The 14,734-nt window shown below is 39.3% G+C and overlaps 1 protein-coding gene across 3 annotated transcripts in view; it reads right to left on the bottom strand.

Moving 5' to 3' along the window:
• The window catches only part of SMC3 (structural maintenance of chromosomes 3), a 38,050-nt gene extending 23,633 nt beyond the window's left edge, over positions 1-14,417 (bottom strand). Inside the window, exons 1-8 of one of the 3 annotated variants that reach the window (XM_043597492.1) lie at positions 13,993-14,124; positions 13,205-13,561; positions 12,916-12,991; positions 5,934-5,972; positions 4,246-4,313; positions 2,306-2,377; positions 1,851-1,930; positions 1,504-1,582 (exon numbers count right to left, since the gene is read on the bottom strand). In XM_043597492.1, the coding sequence (XP_043453427.1) occupies positions 1,504-1,582; positions 1,851-1,858 (87 nt within the window). In that variant the 5' untranslated portion in view covers positions 1,859-1,930; positions 2,306-2,377; positions 4,246-4,313; ... (2 more) ...; positions 13,205-13,561; positions 13,993-14,124. Of the gene's footprint in view, positions 1-1,503; positions 1,583-1,850; positions 1,931-2,305; positions 2,378-4,245; positions 4,314-5,933; positions 5,973-12,915; positions 13,562-13,774; positions 13,817-13,992 lie in introns of those variants that run through there. The other 2 variants (XM_043597491.1, XM_043597494.1) reach the window with 2 other exon arrangements.
• Between the last annotated feature and the right edge of the window lie 317 nt (positions 14,418-14,734).

The following is a 14,734-nucleotide window of genomic DNA, read 5'->3' as shown; positions in this document are numbered from 1 at the left end:
ATGGCATTAAAAAAGTGAAGTTACTCTAACACTTTCACATAAAGACAGAAATCAACTCTGGGAAAAATGTGGTCTATCAAAAGTATAGACATCAAAGAATCTCCTTTCAGATCCTTATCACTGGTTACCCCAATTATGCATGTTCATTCAAGTTGCTCACTTCAAAAATATTTAATAAATGTTTACAACATATATGCCACTCTGCTGGGCACTGGGAAAAGAGCAATGAACAAAACAAAGTCTTGCCCTCATGGAACTTACATTCTAATGGAAGAAGAAATAAGTATACCAATACAGTATAACTATTATGAAAAAAATCAAATTAGAAAAAAGTGAAGTGTCTTCACTGGGGTGAAGGCAACATTCTTTTAGATGAAGTAACTTATGGATGGCTTAATATGAAATGACATGAATAGAAACTGAAAGTATAGGGGCCTATGCTGTATGTTTGCAGGGAAGACTCAGATTAATTAGTCTTTCGTAATCAGCCTCTTTAAATTTTTTGTTTATTTTTGGAGTAGAGACAGAATGTGAGCGGGCGAGGGGAAGAGACAGAAGGAGACACAGAATCCAAAGCAGGCTCCAGGCGCTGAGCTGTCAGCACAGACCCCAATGCGAGGCTTGAACCCACGAGCTATGAGATCTTGACCTGAGCCGCAGTCAGACACTTAACCTACTGCGCCACCCAGTCACCCCATAATCAGCCTCCTTTTAAAAAAATTCCTTGCTTCTAAAGATGGTCTTCAAAAACTTGCTCTGCATTTCCCAAATGTGAAACACCATACGTACTCTTCCTAATCAGTTCGGAATGCTAAGTTTTCGACACATATCTAAAAATGTCTCCAATATGAAATAAGTGGACATTTAAAAAGAACTTTCCCCTAGTCCAAAAAACACTACAGCAAACTATGTGAACAATGCAGGGTATGTTCTAAGAAAAAGAAGTTATCTTAGATAAAATTTAAAGTATATGAGGAAACAATAATCAGCTGAAGTATGCAACTATTAAAAACTATAAAGAATATAATCTCTACAAGCAAAAACAATATACAGCATTATGGTAGATTTCTGGCAATGTAAGCTTTCCACCATTTTAACTCTGTGATATATTAAATAACAGAGTATTACTTTTAGGAAGTAATTTTTTTCAAATGCTATTTTTAAAGAATTTCTACAATATTCTTAACTATTTCCATTGTGACTTTCACAAACCAAAATGTCTTCCAGTATAGGACACCTTATTAAGTGATACAAGTCACAACGAAAACAACATCCACTAACTGCTGAAAAAATTGAATCCCATTACACAGTGGATCTACTTTGTAATTTTATGGCCACATAAAAGGTAATACTAATATCTATACAAAATAAATCAATGAAAACAAGAGACAGTAAGGTCCATTTTTGCTTCAACTTAACCACTAGAATCTATAAGCAAATTCATCATTCAAGTGAATATACTCAGAAAACATTCTATAAAAAAAGGACATACAATATTTTTACCTTTCCTTGTTTTACAATATAATAAGGATTGCTTCGAGAAAAACCAGCACTTTCAAGGAGATTCATCACATCATTTTTCCTGTTAATAAACATTGAAAATATTTTTTCAGATTAATCACCCAATAATAAGCAAAAAAATGAAGGGTAACTGCTGGGTTAAGGAACATGAGGGAGTATAGAATAGTCATGAAACCATTTATTCTACTGGCCTCAGAGAATCTTGATTCTTCTGTTAATGCTCTAAATTTTGGTTTGTTGACCACGAGGCATATATAACCCATATAGGAGTTAAGTAAAATACTTTTACTCTTTCATAAAGAAATTATAAATGTAAAGAAATTGCTTACGTGACCATTTTCTTGTCTAAGAAATACTGATCCTTTTTGGCACCAATAACTCTTCGAAGTGAAACTTCTTCTTTATCAATCTAAGAAAGAATGTAAAAGCCTGAAGTTAATTTCATAGTAAAAATGGAAAACTTTTCAGTTAATAAGGTCATTCTAGAGTCTGTAACCATAACACTTATTTTGAAATTTCAATTCTCACTAAAGATTTGCTATGAATATCAATTCTTATGACAAAGATATTTTTTCACAACAACTTACACACCCTATTTGCTAGAATGTTCATTATAATTTTAGGACAAAATGAATATGTAAACCATATAGCTATTTTAACATAAACTAAATTATAAGAATTGTATTTAATACAGTTATGAATGTTTCAAAGGTTGGGGAAAAAAATCAGCTGCATCAATAAAATTCTCAAAATTGTGACTAGGAAAAAAAAAGCCATTACTCACTGGCAACCGGTTGTCCGAATTATCAAAAATAATCTCCACGAAAGCAGAAATAACACGAGGACCAGTACCCTCCTAAAACATGTAAAAAATAAAATTGTCATTTAAGTGGTATTTTCATATTCTTTTTTTTATTTTTTCTTTAAACACCTTTAAAGTTTAGTGCATGGCAATAAGCCTAATTCAATGGAAAAAAATTTCTATCGGGCTAGTATATATCCTAGAGCAAAGACACTGGATGAGGATAACAATACTTGTCAACCAAATGGCTTTAGATTCTGACTGAAAAAATGAAAACTATCCAAGAGATATCAAAGTCAGATGTACTTAGGTCTTGTTCTGAAAACCACTTTATTAGAACATAAGACCCCATGCCCACCTAATTCTACTTATTTGCTAATATCAACAACACATTGAGGCTTTTCTCTTACAGACTCACTTAATGCTGGAAAGGAACCCTAACAAATCATATAATTACTGGAACTCGGCTTTTTTTAATTTTTAAGTTTATTTATTTATTGTTGAGAGAGACAAAAAGCGCAGGTGTACAAGAGAGCAGGGGAGGGGCAGAGAGGAGAGAGAATCCCAAGTAGACTCCACACTGCCAGCGTGGAGCCCAACGGAGGGCTCGATCTCACAAACCAAAGATCATGACCTACGCTGAAATCCAAGGTTGGATGCTTACCGACTCAGCCACCCAGCTGCCCTGGCTTTTAAAACTAATTATTTATTTTTATTTACTTGTTTAAATTTGCTATATCCTATATAATTTTAAATCTGCTATGAAAACACACACAGTTAATATATGTCACATATACACCAATTTATGATGCTGCCACTCCTTTACCAAGTTCAGATAATTTCCAGATTCTAGAGACTGTTACTACAGTGATTCAATATAATAAAGAATGATACCTAAAGAAGTTATTCTTTCAATGCCTATCTTAGAAATGTAAAAAAAATTTTTTCTATAGGCAACCAGTTGATAATGGTAAGAAAACAAACAAAATAAACCACCTTCCTAAGTGTGAGAGACTCTGTTAAGATATACTAAGGAATCTCACTTTCTCATTTTAAAACTATGTCATATTCAAACTGACAATAAATTTATTATTTTGTTATAGCCTTTTATCATTTTTTATCCTAAAATTTCTTTAGTTCATTATTCATAATGATCCAATGAAAAATTCTAATAATTTTCATTACTATAAATACACTTATCTTTCATATTGGGAAATGATGTGACCATTTGAGTTACAAATATGGATAAAATTATAACATGTTATGCTGTTTAGTTTGTAATGGTTCCTTCTCTATGCTCCCAATTGACCTCTGGTTCTGAGTCTCAAAGTTCCTAATTCCCAATTTCAAACTCTTTTCTCTTCAGCAAGCCTGTTTCCAGAGCATCACCAGACCATACTCTTAATAAAGAATTTGTATTTATGGGGTGCCTGGGTGGCTCAGTCAGTTGAGTGTCCAACATCAGCTCAGGTCATGATCTCATGGTTTTTGGGTCCGAGCCCTGTGCTGGGCTCTGCGCTGACAGCTCAGAGCCTGGAACCTGCTTCAGATTTTGTGTCTCCCTCTTTCTCTGCCCCTCCCCTGCTCATGCTCTCTCTCTCTCAAAAATAAACACTAAAAAAATTTTTAAAAAGAATTTCTATTTATATGGAAGACACACCCATTTATAGGAAAGTCCTACAATTTTATTACCATTTACATAAAAATTAGGCCTTTATCATGCATTAATATAGTAGGCTAAATTCCATAGTAGAATTAACACACTTAAGGGAGACTGTACCATGTTTACTAAGAGAGATTATATCATGTTTACAAAAGATCTGAAACTTGAACAAGTGATTTTATTTACCAGAATTAACAATATAGTTTTAAAAATACATAATGTCAACATGTATTGACAATCTCAAAGCAATCTCACTCACATGCAACAAAGCCAATCGCTGTTCCGGACGAAGATGACTGAATTCATCACTAAGAACAAACTGAATTGCTAAAAATACAAAAACATTAAATATTAGTATAGTCTCAAAGAAGCTTTATGCCTTAACTTATAACTTCCCATACCTCTATCAGGTAATGAACAAGGCAGATAAAACAGATTATCTATTTCATATATGCAAAAAATTGCTTGTATTTTAGACTAATCAGCTTAGAAATGACAAGAAAAATACTAAGAAGTTTGCACTGAAACATTTAAGGGAAGAAAAAGAGAACACTGAGGTAACAAAAAGAGGTAAGCAGAACTAAAATCTACCTCTTGATCAAAGTATACACTGAGTGATTAACACTTTGCTTTTATCCACTAGAAGTAAATAATATACATCAAAATATTTATTAACAAAATAGGACATATTCTTACCATATCCTTAGCAGGATAGTTTTGTCAAAAGAAATTAAACTAAGTGGGAAACACAGGGAAACAGTTCAGATTCCCACATTCTACTGCACTGTTTGCACTGCTCTTATCTTCTGTAAGAAGTCATTGCTGCTTCCATATAAAGTACCCAACTGGACCACCCTGCCCTAGAAATGAAACTCTACTCAGCTGTCGTGTTACCAGTTCACCCAAGAGACCTTTGACATTCCAAGAGTTGAGTATGCATGTATGAATGTGTATGTTGAGGGGAGAGTGGTTATCTTTCATAATCACATAATCACCTTAGGGGAACAGATTCAAACTGCCTTTATCCGCCTGGAGATTATGAAATACTTCTACTCCAATCCCACTCACTTATCATCACCAAATTACAACCACTGAAGGGCTATAGATTTGTGAGCACAGAGGGATAGAACCTTTGCTCCTGCTAAGCCCCGCCGCCTTTCCCTCAAGCACTACTCAAACAAGAGGTTCAAAATTTTTTCAATCTACTTCTTGTATAGTTCAAACCTGTTCAGATGTTTTCTCTCTCCAAAGGATTTGTCAACAGAGGCATTATACTTAAATGTATTTTATCTTTAGAATTTTCAAAGCTATTTACTATCTTCAAACTGACAATAATCTTTGTTGAGTCTCTAATTTTTTACACCCCTCTATCTTTCATAAAAATGATTTAGAAAACATTTTTTTAAAAGACGAAACAGAGGGATGCCTGGTTGGCTCAGTCAGTAGAGCATGCAGTTCTTGATCTTGGTTGGGATTATGAGTTCAAGCCCCATGTTGGGTGAAAGGTTTATTTACTTACATACATACATAATGAAACAAGAAGATGAGTCATTTTCCAAAACGATATTAACTATGTTGTTGCATTTACGCTTGTATAAATATGCATCTGCAACATTTACATACAGCATTCAAGTTTAAAAAGCACTTCCATTATTATTATCTCATGATTCCCATAACCCATCAAAGTAGACAGGTCAAGTACACTTTTAAATTGCAAAGAGTACCCTGAAAGATTGTTTTGCCCAACCTCTCAGCTACTTAATCACTAGGTATAGAGTAGAACTCAGATCATTATACTCTACACTCCCTACACTAAACTGCAACCCTGTACGAAAAAGTATTTCTGGAGTTTCATACAGACATAATCTCAGAAAACCAATCTTTAAAATAAACTACGCGAAGATACCCAGGTCTTAATATATTTAGAATTGAAAAAACAACACTTACCGTAAAAAAAGTTACTTTTTCCAGATCCATTTCTGCCCACTATAAAATTTCAAAAAGTACATGTTACTTTCTATAAAAACCAATAAAAACTTTACTGTAAGTATTAAAAAATTTATATTCAATTTTCTAACTTAACATCTTAATATCTGAAATTAAATACAAAGAACAGTGAACAAAAGAAATCCATAAACAAAACAGCTTTAATCACCAAATGAATGCAATTTTTGTAGAGACTTCAGGTATTTTTTTTTTCTTAAATTTACTTCATTGTTTATTCTTTTGCTTTTTCCTAACAAATAATATTTGGAATAACTAATATGTTACTAGGTTTTCATAATTTACAATCATTATTATGGACACGCAATTTTTTTTTAATTTTTAATGTTCGTTTATTTTTGAGACAGAGACAGAGCACGAGCAGGGGAGGGGCAGAGAGAGAAGGAGACAGAGCAGGTTCCAGGCTCTGAGCTGTCAGCACAGAGCCCGACAAGGGGCTTGAACTCACTGACTGAGATCATGACCTGAGCCAAAGTTGGACACTCAACCAACCAAGCCACCCTCCCACTACTTGTACATGTTCTCTCAAAAGAAGTAAATTAAACAACAACAAAAACAGTAGACATCATTCACTTCCAGATATAATATACTCAGAAGGACACATCATTTATGTAGTATTTTTTAAAAACAATGTTAAAAAAGACAAAGAAAGGCTATGGAAATGATCCAGATTAAAAAGACTAAAAAGATATGACGACCAAAAGCAATACCTGACCCTAAATTAGGCCCTGTACTGGAGGAAAAAATACTATAAAGAAAATTTGGGGGTCAATCAGTACAACTGGAAAATAAACAGCAGATTATCGTATTAATGTCAAATTTACGGAAATTTACAAACTCTACCGTGATTATGTAAGAGAATATCCCTATTCTTAGAAAGCATACATTGAAGTCAACGGTAAAGGACAAAGACCTACATAACTTATTCTAAGAAAAAAAGTGTGAGAGTGGGTACAAATGATAAAGCAAAAGAGGAAAAAGTTAACAGGTAGATTTGGGTAAAGGAGATCAGCGTATTATCTGTACTGTTCCTATTTATACAACTTTTCTGTAAATTTGAAATTATCTCTAAATAAAAGTTTAAAAAGAGAATTTAGCATTCAAAGAATTACATATAATTAAAACCGTAATCTATTCATAAATAACTTAAAACTTTAAATTTCCCTTTAATTACTCCTACCCATCAGTGGAATACTGTAAAGCAATTTCAAGGATGTTGACTATTTAATAAGGAAAGAGATTCAAGACTTATTCTTAAAAAAACCTTTTTTTTAACGTTTATTTATTTTTGAGAGAGAGAGAGACAGAGCATGAATGGAGAAGGGTCAAAGAGAGAGGGAGACACAGAATCCGAAACAGGCTCCAGGCTCTGAGCCATCACCACGGAGCCTGACGCGGGGCTTGAACTCACGAACCGGGAGATCATGACCTGAGCCGAAGTCGGACACTTAACCAACTGAGCCACCCAGGTGCCCCAAGACTTACTCTTAAGTAGAAAAAAACAGATTATCAAAAGATTATACTACAAGCCGACTTTCATTTTATTTTAAAAGGCTTGGGGCGCCTGGGTGGCGCAGTCGGTTAAGCTTCCGACTTCAGCCAGGTCACGATCTCGCGGTCTGTGAGTTCGAGCCCCGCGTCTGGCTCTGGGCTGATGGCTCAGAGCCTGGAGCCTGTTTCCGATTCTGTGTCTCCCTCTCTCTGCCCCTCCCCCATTCATGCTCTGTCTTTCTCTGTCCCCAAAATAAATAAACGTTGAAAAAAAAAATTAAAAAAAAAATAAAATAAAAGGCTTATTGTGGGGCGCCTGGGTAGCTCAGCTGGTTGAGTGTCCAACTTCAGCTCAGGTCAGGATCATCCTCATGGTTCAATTTGGGGATTCCAGCCATCGGGCTCTCTGCTGTCAGCACAGAGCCCACTTCACATCCTCGGTCTCCCTCTCTCTCTGCCCCTCCCTGTTCTTGTGTGCACTCCCTCAAAAATAAATAAAACATTTAAAAAATTAAATAGGGGTGCCTGGCTGGCTCAGTTGGTTAAGTGTCTGACTTTGGCTCAGGTCATGACCTCACTGTTCTTGACCTCTAGCTCCGCGCTGGGCTCTTGTGCTGAGAGCTCAGAGCGTGGAGCCTACTTTGGATTCTGTGTCTCCCTCTCTCTCTGTCCCTCCTCCACGCATGCTCTGTCTCTCAAAAATAATAAATGAAAAATATTTTTAAAATTAAAAAAATAATTAAAAATTACATTAAAACGCTTAGGGGCAGCCTGGGTGGCTCAGTCCGTTAAGCGCCTGACTCTTGATTTTGGCTCAGGTCATGATCTTACTGTTCATGGGAATAAGCCCCACGTTGGGCTCTGTGCTGACAGCTCAGGGACTGCTTGGGATTTTCTATTCCTCCCTGCCCCTCCCTCACTTGTGCTTTCTCTCAAAATAAACTTAAAAAAAAAAAAAGGCTTATTTATGTAGATGTACACAAAGACTGGAGGCATATGGGGGTAGATCCAGTTTATATGTGCCCCAGAATCACCTGCCCCAACCCAAGCCTTAACTGCCTGTCAATGGAGAGATTCAGTATTCCATCACCTTTAGGTTGTTTCAGCCTACCCTGGGTGTGCACTCAGGTCAGACCTGTGAAAATCCAAAAGACACTATATAGTTCCCTGACTACTTTAGGGGGTTAGTCCTCAGAGTAACACAATCCAAAAGCATGGAGGAATTAATTAATGCCCTGTGTAGTAAACTCTGACCAATCAGAGAACAGGAACTAGCAGACAAAGCCGTCTCCATTCCCTTCCAATCTGATCTTTCCCAGGCGTGGTGGGTTCACAAAGTCTGTCTGGAAGTTATCCAATATGACCACAAACCAGCTGAACCTTCTTTATAAAGCTATGACCAACTTTCCGTTTTACTGTTGCCCTCAGACTGAACCTTCCCATTAAAGTCTTATTAGTTGCTGAGTGGGCCTTGGATTCTGTTTTCTAGGAAACCAAGGCTAATACAAGTATAGGTTGTTAATATTAAGAATAGCTATTGCTGGGCAGGATTACAGTTTAGTTTTTTCCTTTCAGCTTTTAAACTCTTCCATAACGTTCTACAATTAACATATTTCTTTTGTTAAAAAGCTAGAGACAAAGTAACCTTAAAAAGGTGTATGTTTGGTAATTCAAACATCATTCAACTGTTCAAGCAAGAGATTAAAACACTGAAGATCACCAGAAGATATAGTTGCCTTCAAATCTTTTTTTAAGGTCAAATCATTAAATAATCAAAGTACTATGCTTTCACAGGATATTTTTAATGTCAATCTCAGTCTACACTACTTTGGGTCTTTCCTGTCTTTAAAACATGTTTAAGCAGTGGGGTGCCTGGGTGGCCTACTTGGTTAAGTGTCCAACTCCTGAGTTCAGCTCAGGGCATGATCTCACAGTGTCTGAGATAGAGCTCTGAGTCAGGCTCTGCATTGACAGTGAGGAGCCTGCTTGGGATCTTCCCTCTCCCTCTCTCTGCCCCTCCCCTGCTCATGTCGGTATTCTCCCTCTCTCTCACTCAAAAAATAATAAATTTTTTTTTTAATTTTTTTTCCCCACATTTTTATTTTTTTATTTTTGGGACAGAGAGAGACAGAGCATGAACGGGGGAGGAGCAGAGAGAGAGACACAGAATCGGACACAGGCTCCAGGCTCTGAGCCATCAGCCCAGAGCCCGACGCGGGGCTCGAACTCCCGGACCGCGAGATCGTGACCTGGCTGAAGTCGGACGCTTAACCGACTGCACCACCCAGGCGCCCCAAAAAATAATAAATTTTTTTAAAAAGCTTAAAAACCTTAAAAAAAACATGTTTAAGCAGTAAAATCATATTAGGTTTGTTAAAACAAAAGAAAAAACACTTAGACAATTTAGTCTGTAACTGTTACTATTAACAATACTAATGTAAACAAAGTAGTAAAACAGTGGTCTCTTTTTTTAAATTTTTTTTTTCAACGTTTTTTATTTATTTTGGGGACAGAGAGAGACAGAGCATGAACGTAGGGGCAGAGAGAGAGGGAGACACAGAATCGGAAACAGGCTCCAGGCTCTGAGCCATCAGCCCAGAGCCTGACGCGGGGCTCGAACTCACGGACTGCGAGATCGTGACCTGGCTGAAGTCGGAAGCTTAACCGACTGCGCCACCCAGGCGCCCCAACAGTGGTCTCTTAATAGCTAAAACAAAAATACTTGATAGATTCTACAATCTAATCATCATAATAAAAGTCATCATTTTACAGCTCATAAAATTATACCATTGATCTAATTAAGATATTCATCTAGTTTAACCTGTAATATAAATCTAGCAATTATATTTTAATAGAATATATAATTTTTAAATAATTGATATCTAGTAATTATTCATTTTTTTCCATTTCCAAAGATTTTCTGATTGATGAAAATCAGAAGGCACTTGTAATCAAAATATAAATAAAATACCAGAACAATCAGGCTATCCTTGTGGCACTTTAATTAAATTAACTATTCAACAGGTACAGCAGAGGGTAAAAAGTGGTTTTTTTTATAAGTTTATTTTGCACATGCGCACGGAGGTGGTAGGGACAGAGAGAGAGGGAGAGAGGATCCCAAACAGGTTCTGCACCATTAGCTCACAGCCCGATGTGGGGCTTGAAACCTCCAACCATGAGATCAAGACATGATCCAAAACCAAGGGTCAGATGTTTAACTGACTGAGCCACCTAGGCGCCCCCAAAGTGTTTTCTTTATTCCCAACTATAAGGCTGCAACTAATGTACTGGGGGCAGGTTTTGTTTTTGCCTCAATTTTTATTTATTATTTTTTTAATATGAAATTTATCGTCAAATTGGTTTCCATACAACACCCAGTGCTCATCCCAACAGGTGCCCTCCTCAATACCCATCACCCACCCCCCATCAACCCTCAGTTTGTTCTCAGTTTTTAAGAGTCTCTTAAAAACTCCTCCTCCTTTTTTTTTTTCCTTCCCCTCCCCCATGGTCTTCGGTTAAGTTTCTCAGGATCCACCTAAGAGTGAAAACATATGGTATCTGTCTTTCGCTGTATGGCTTATTTCACTGAGCATGACACTCTCCAGTTCCACCCACGTTGCTACAAAAGGCCATATTTTATTCTTTCTCATGGCCACGTAGTATTCCATTGTGTATATAAACCACAATTTTTTATCCATTCATCAGTTGATGGACATTTAGGCTCTTTCCATAATTTGGCTATTATTGAAAGTGCTGCTATAAACACTGGGGTACAAGTGCCCCTATGCATCAGTACTCCTGTATCCCTTGGGTCAATTCCTAGCAGTGCTATTGCTGGGTGGTAGGGTAGATCTATTTCTAATTTTTTGAGGAAACTCCACACTGTTTTCCAGAGCGGCTACACCAGTTTGCATTCCCATGCCTCAATTTTTAAATTTTATTTCAAAGTATAGTTGACACTTTTGCTCTCAATTTTTAAAATTTATTATTTATTTCAAAATAAAGTAGATTCTCTGGGAACATCAGCATTTAGTGTTTGCCTATTACTGATCTCTATATAAATCTCACCTTATCCCATGCCACAGAATGAACTGTGTCACTCTCTCATTCATATGTTGAAGCCCTAACCCCAAATGTTATGGTATTTGGGGGGGGGGAGCTTTGGGAGGTAATCAGGATTAATGAGGTTGTGAGGGTGGGGCCTTCATAATGGAATTTGTGCTCTAATGAAGAAGAGGGAGAGAGAATCAAACAGTCACACGAGCCTGATGACAAAGATGGTGACTTTTAGGGGATGCCTGGGTGGCTCAGTCAGTTGAGCGTCTGACTTTGGCTCAGGTGATGATCTCACGGATCACGGGTTCGAGCCCCATGTCAGGCTCTGAGCTGTCAGCAAAGAGCCTGAAGCCTGCTTTGGATTCTGTGTCTCCCTCTCTCTCTGCTCTTCCCCCACTCAAACTGTGTCTCTGTCTCAAAAATAAACATTAAAACATTAAAAACAAACAAACAAAAAAGATGGCGACTTCCAGAATGTGACTATGCTGGCAGCCTGATCGTGGATTTGAGCTACCAGAGCAGTGAGAAGATAAATTCCTGCTCTTTAAGCTACCCAATCTGTATTTTATGGTGGACTTAGCAGTCTACTATACCAATATACCCCTCAAGGAAGACAATGTATAGCTTAAGTCTATTTATAGCACATTGTTTCATCTAGCCTTTAAAAATTCAGAATGTCAGAAAACACTTTTGCTGGCTGTATCAGCAAAAAACGGATACTATCAACTGAAGAGTCTTTAGACTAAATACGGTACTGCAGGACAATAATCGTTTCAGTCCTTTATCCTCATACGTATACTTTCTCATTTAATTTTCCCAACAGCCCCTATAAGATAGGTATCATTAGCTCTTCATTATAAATCAGAAAACTAAAGCCCCTCAAGAAGTCAAGTTTGAAAAAGAGTATGTGTCAGAACTGGGACGTGAAACCCATTCTGTTATGCTCCAAAGTTTATGCTCTGCCCACCAAGCTGCATGGTCTGACCTTAAATATTAGGACAGGAAAGAAAAAACCCAAGAACAATCAAATTTGTGAATAAAGAACACAGTGGGCGTTTTAACCAGGAAATGACATGTCAAGAAGAGTATAGCTCAAATGCTAACTTTAGTGTCATTCACTAGAAACCTAAAGCTATTAAAAGACACTTTCACACCTACCAGGCTACCCAAATGAGTAACTTGTGCAAACATTTTAAATATATAAAGTAAGCAATTCACCAGTGCAGACTAAAAAAAAAACAGAAGTTATTTCATATAGAAGAAACATGTATAAATTCATAGAATATTCAAAGCCAATTCCCATCTCAAGCCTAAATATAGACCGAATTTAAATGGCTCTATAAATATAAATCTGATCTTGGAAACCATGAACACTTACCAATAACATTATGCTTTGAACTGAAGGGATCTACAATTGTTTGATCTCTGTAACTCCGAAAACCCTGGATGATAACCTAATAAATAAAAGATACTTTTCAGAGAACACACACTACCAGAAGAAACTCCTAAACATTCTTCCTTGGCACTTCTCTCTCTGGTTTCTCATTTAATGCAAGATAGACAACTTTCCATTTCATGGAAGAAAAATTCATTTTGGAAAGTGGCGATTAAAAAATCTTCTAAAACGTCCGCGTTTATCGGTAGCCAGGGCCAGTGTTGTAAGTCACCTGTTAAGGAACTCTCAAGAGCAAGTACATTGTGTAAGTAAGGTTCGCTGGAACGCTGAACATCCCCGAGCTACAGCGAAAAAGTGTGTCAAGCAGGCCGGTCGGCCCCAAGCTTTCCTGACTCCAGGAGCAGTGGGCGCTTCTCCCGGACACGCCGACCGGCCAGAAGGAGCAGACGTTCCAAGAAAGGGGTTCTGCTGAGAGTCCAACACATCCAACAGAGAAACTTTTCCAAGAGTGCGGATGGGTTCATCTTTGGGGTGGACTCTTGCGCGGGAAGACCATTTTGACAGAAGTAAACAAGTGAACGAGGCGGCGCTACATACTCTGCAAGGAGGAGGGTCCCTTTCCCGTCTCCTGTAATTCGGGGACAAAGACCCCGGGCTAAGCTGACACCCCAACCTGAGCCCCCCCAGGGATGCCCCCGGGCCCGGGGGACCACCTTTCCACACACCCCGCGCAAAGGGCCCGCGCGGGGCTGGCCCCGGCAGGACGACACAGCTTGCCCGCCCCGCCGCTGCCGCCCCCAGCCCGCCCCCGACCCACTGGGAAGGCCCGGTCCCTCCAAACCTCTCGGAGATGCTACTCCCGCGGACCGGCGCCCGGCGGGGGAGGCCCGCGCCGCGGCCCCGCGCTGGCGGGGCGGGGCCTCTCCCCTCCCCCGCAGCCCGCGTCTTGGGTCCACCCTGCCGGGAGGCGGGAGGCCACGGGTCGAGCCGAGACACCCCCGCCAGACGGAGCTGTCCTCACAGGCCCGCGAGGGAGTGGGCGAGACGCACAGGCCTCACCTGTTTTATGTACATGATTCCGCGCCCCTCGCCGGGGAGAAGGCCTCCCCACCGAGAAGCGACAGCGCTGCCGTGGGGTCCAATGAGGCGCCTACGAGACCCCTCCCCCAAAGCGCCGCTCGCTCCCGTCCAGCCAAACAAAATGGCGGCGCCCGCGGAGGCGGAGTCCGCGCCTCGAACGGAACCATACTCGCGGTCCCCGCAGAGCGTAGGGGGAGCCGGGGTCCCGTCTTCTCTTTACTTTTGGCAAAAGAAGCCTTCTAAGGCTCTGTTGAGTGGATTTCATTTGATTGTTGAATTTTCAGCTGAACATTTCCGGAGAATCAGTCTGAAGCTTCACTCGAAAAAGCCTTGATCGTGAGATTTGCGCAGAGTCCCTCCGAGCGCGGAGCCAATGGTTGTGCCCACATGGGGGGAAAGGTTCGGCGCCAAAGCCAAGTGTTAGAGTCGGAAGGCCAATAGCGGAGCTTGCCGGTGGCCACGTGGTCTCGGGCTGTTTAAAAGTGGGCACCCCCGTGCTGCCGCAAGGATCCCGAACTGGTGGAGTATAGGGTTCGGTGGTCCGAATCCCGGCTGCTCTATTATTCTCCGTCGCCTTGGGAACTTGTGTAAATTTAGAATGGCTCCTCTTAGCTCTCGACTGGACACTCGTAGGACAGCCCATAAGGAACTTGGCGCAAAGTTTGTTTTAATAATGTGATCATTAATAATCCTGGAGCACTTACTATGCCATTTACTGTAA

Source organism: Prionailurus bengalensis, chromosome D2 (genome assembly GCF_016509475.1).
Source record: "Prionailurus bengalensis isolate Pbe53 chromosome D2, Fcat_Pben_1.1_paternal_pri, whole genome shotgun sequence".
In the NCBI taxonomy this organism is placed as follows: domain Eukaryota; kingdom Metazoa; phylum Chordata; class Mammalia; order Carnivora; family Felidae; genus Prionailurus; species Prionailurus bengalensis.
Note: the sequence above shows the minus strand (reverse complement) of the source record. Positions and strands in the feature narration are given on the sequence as shown.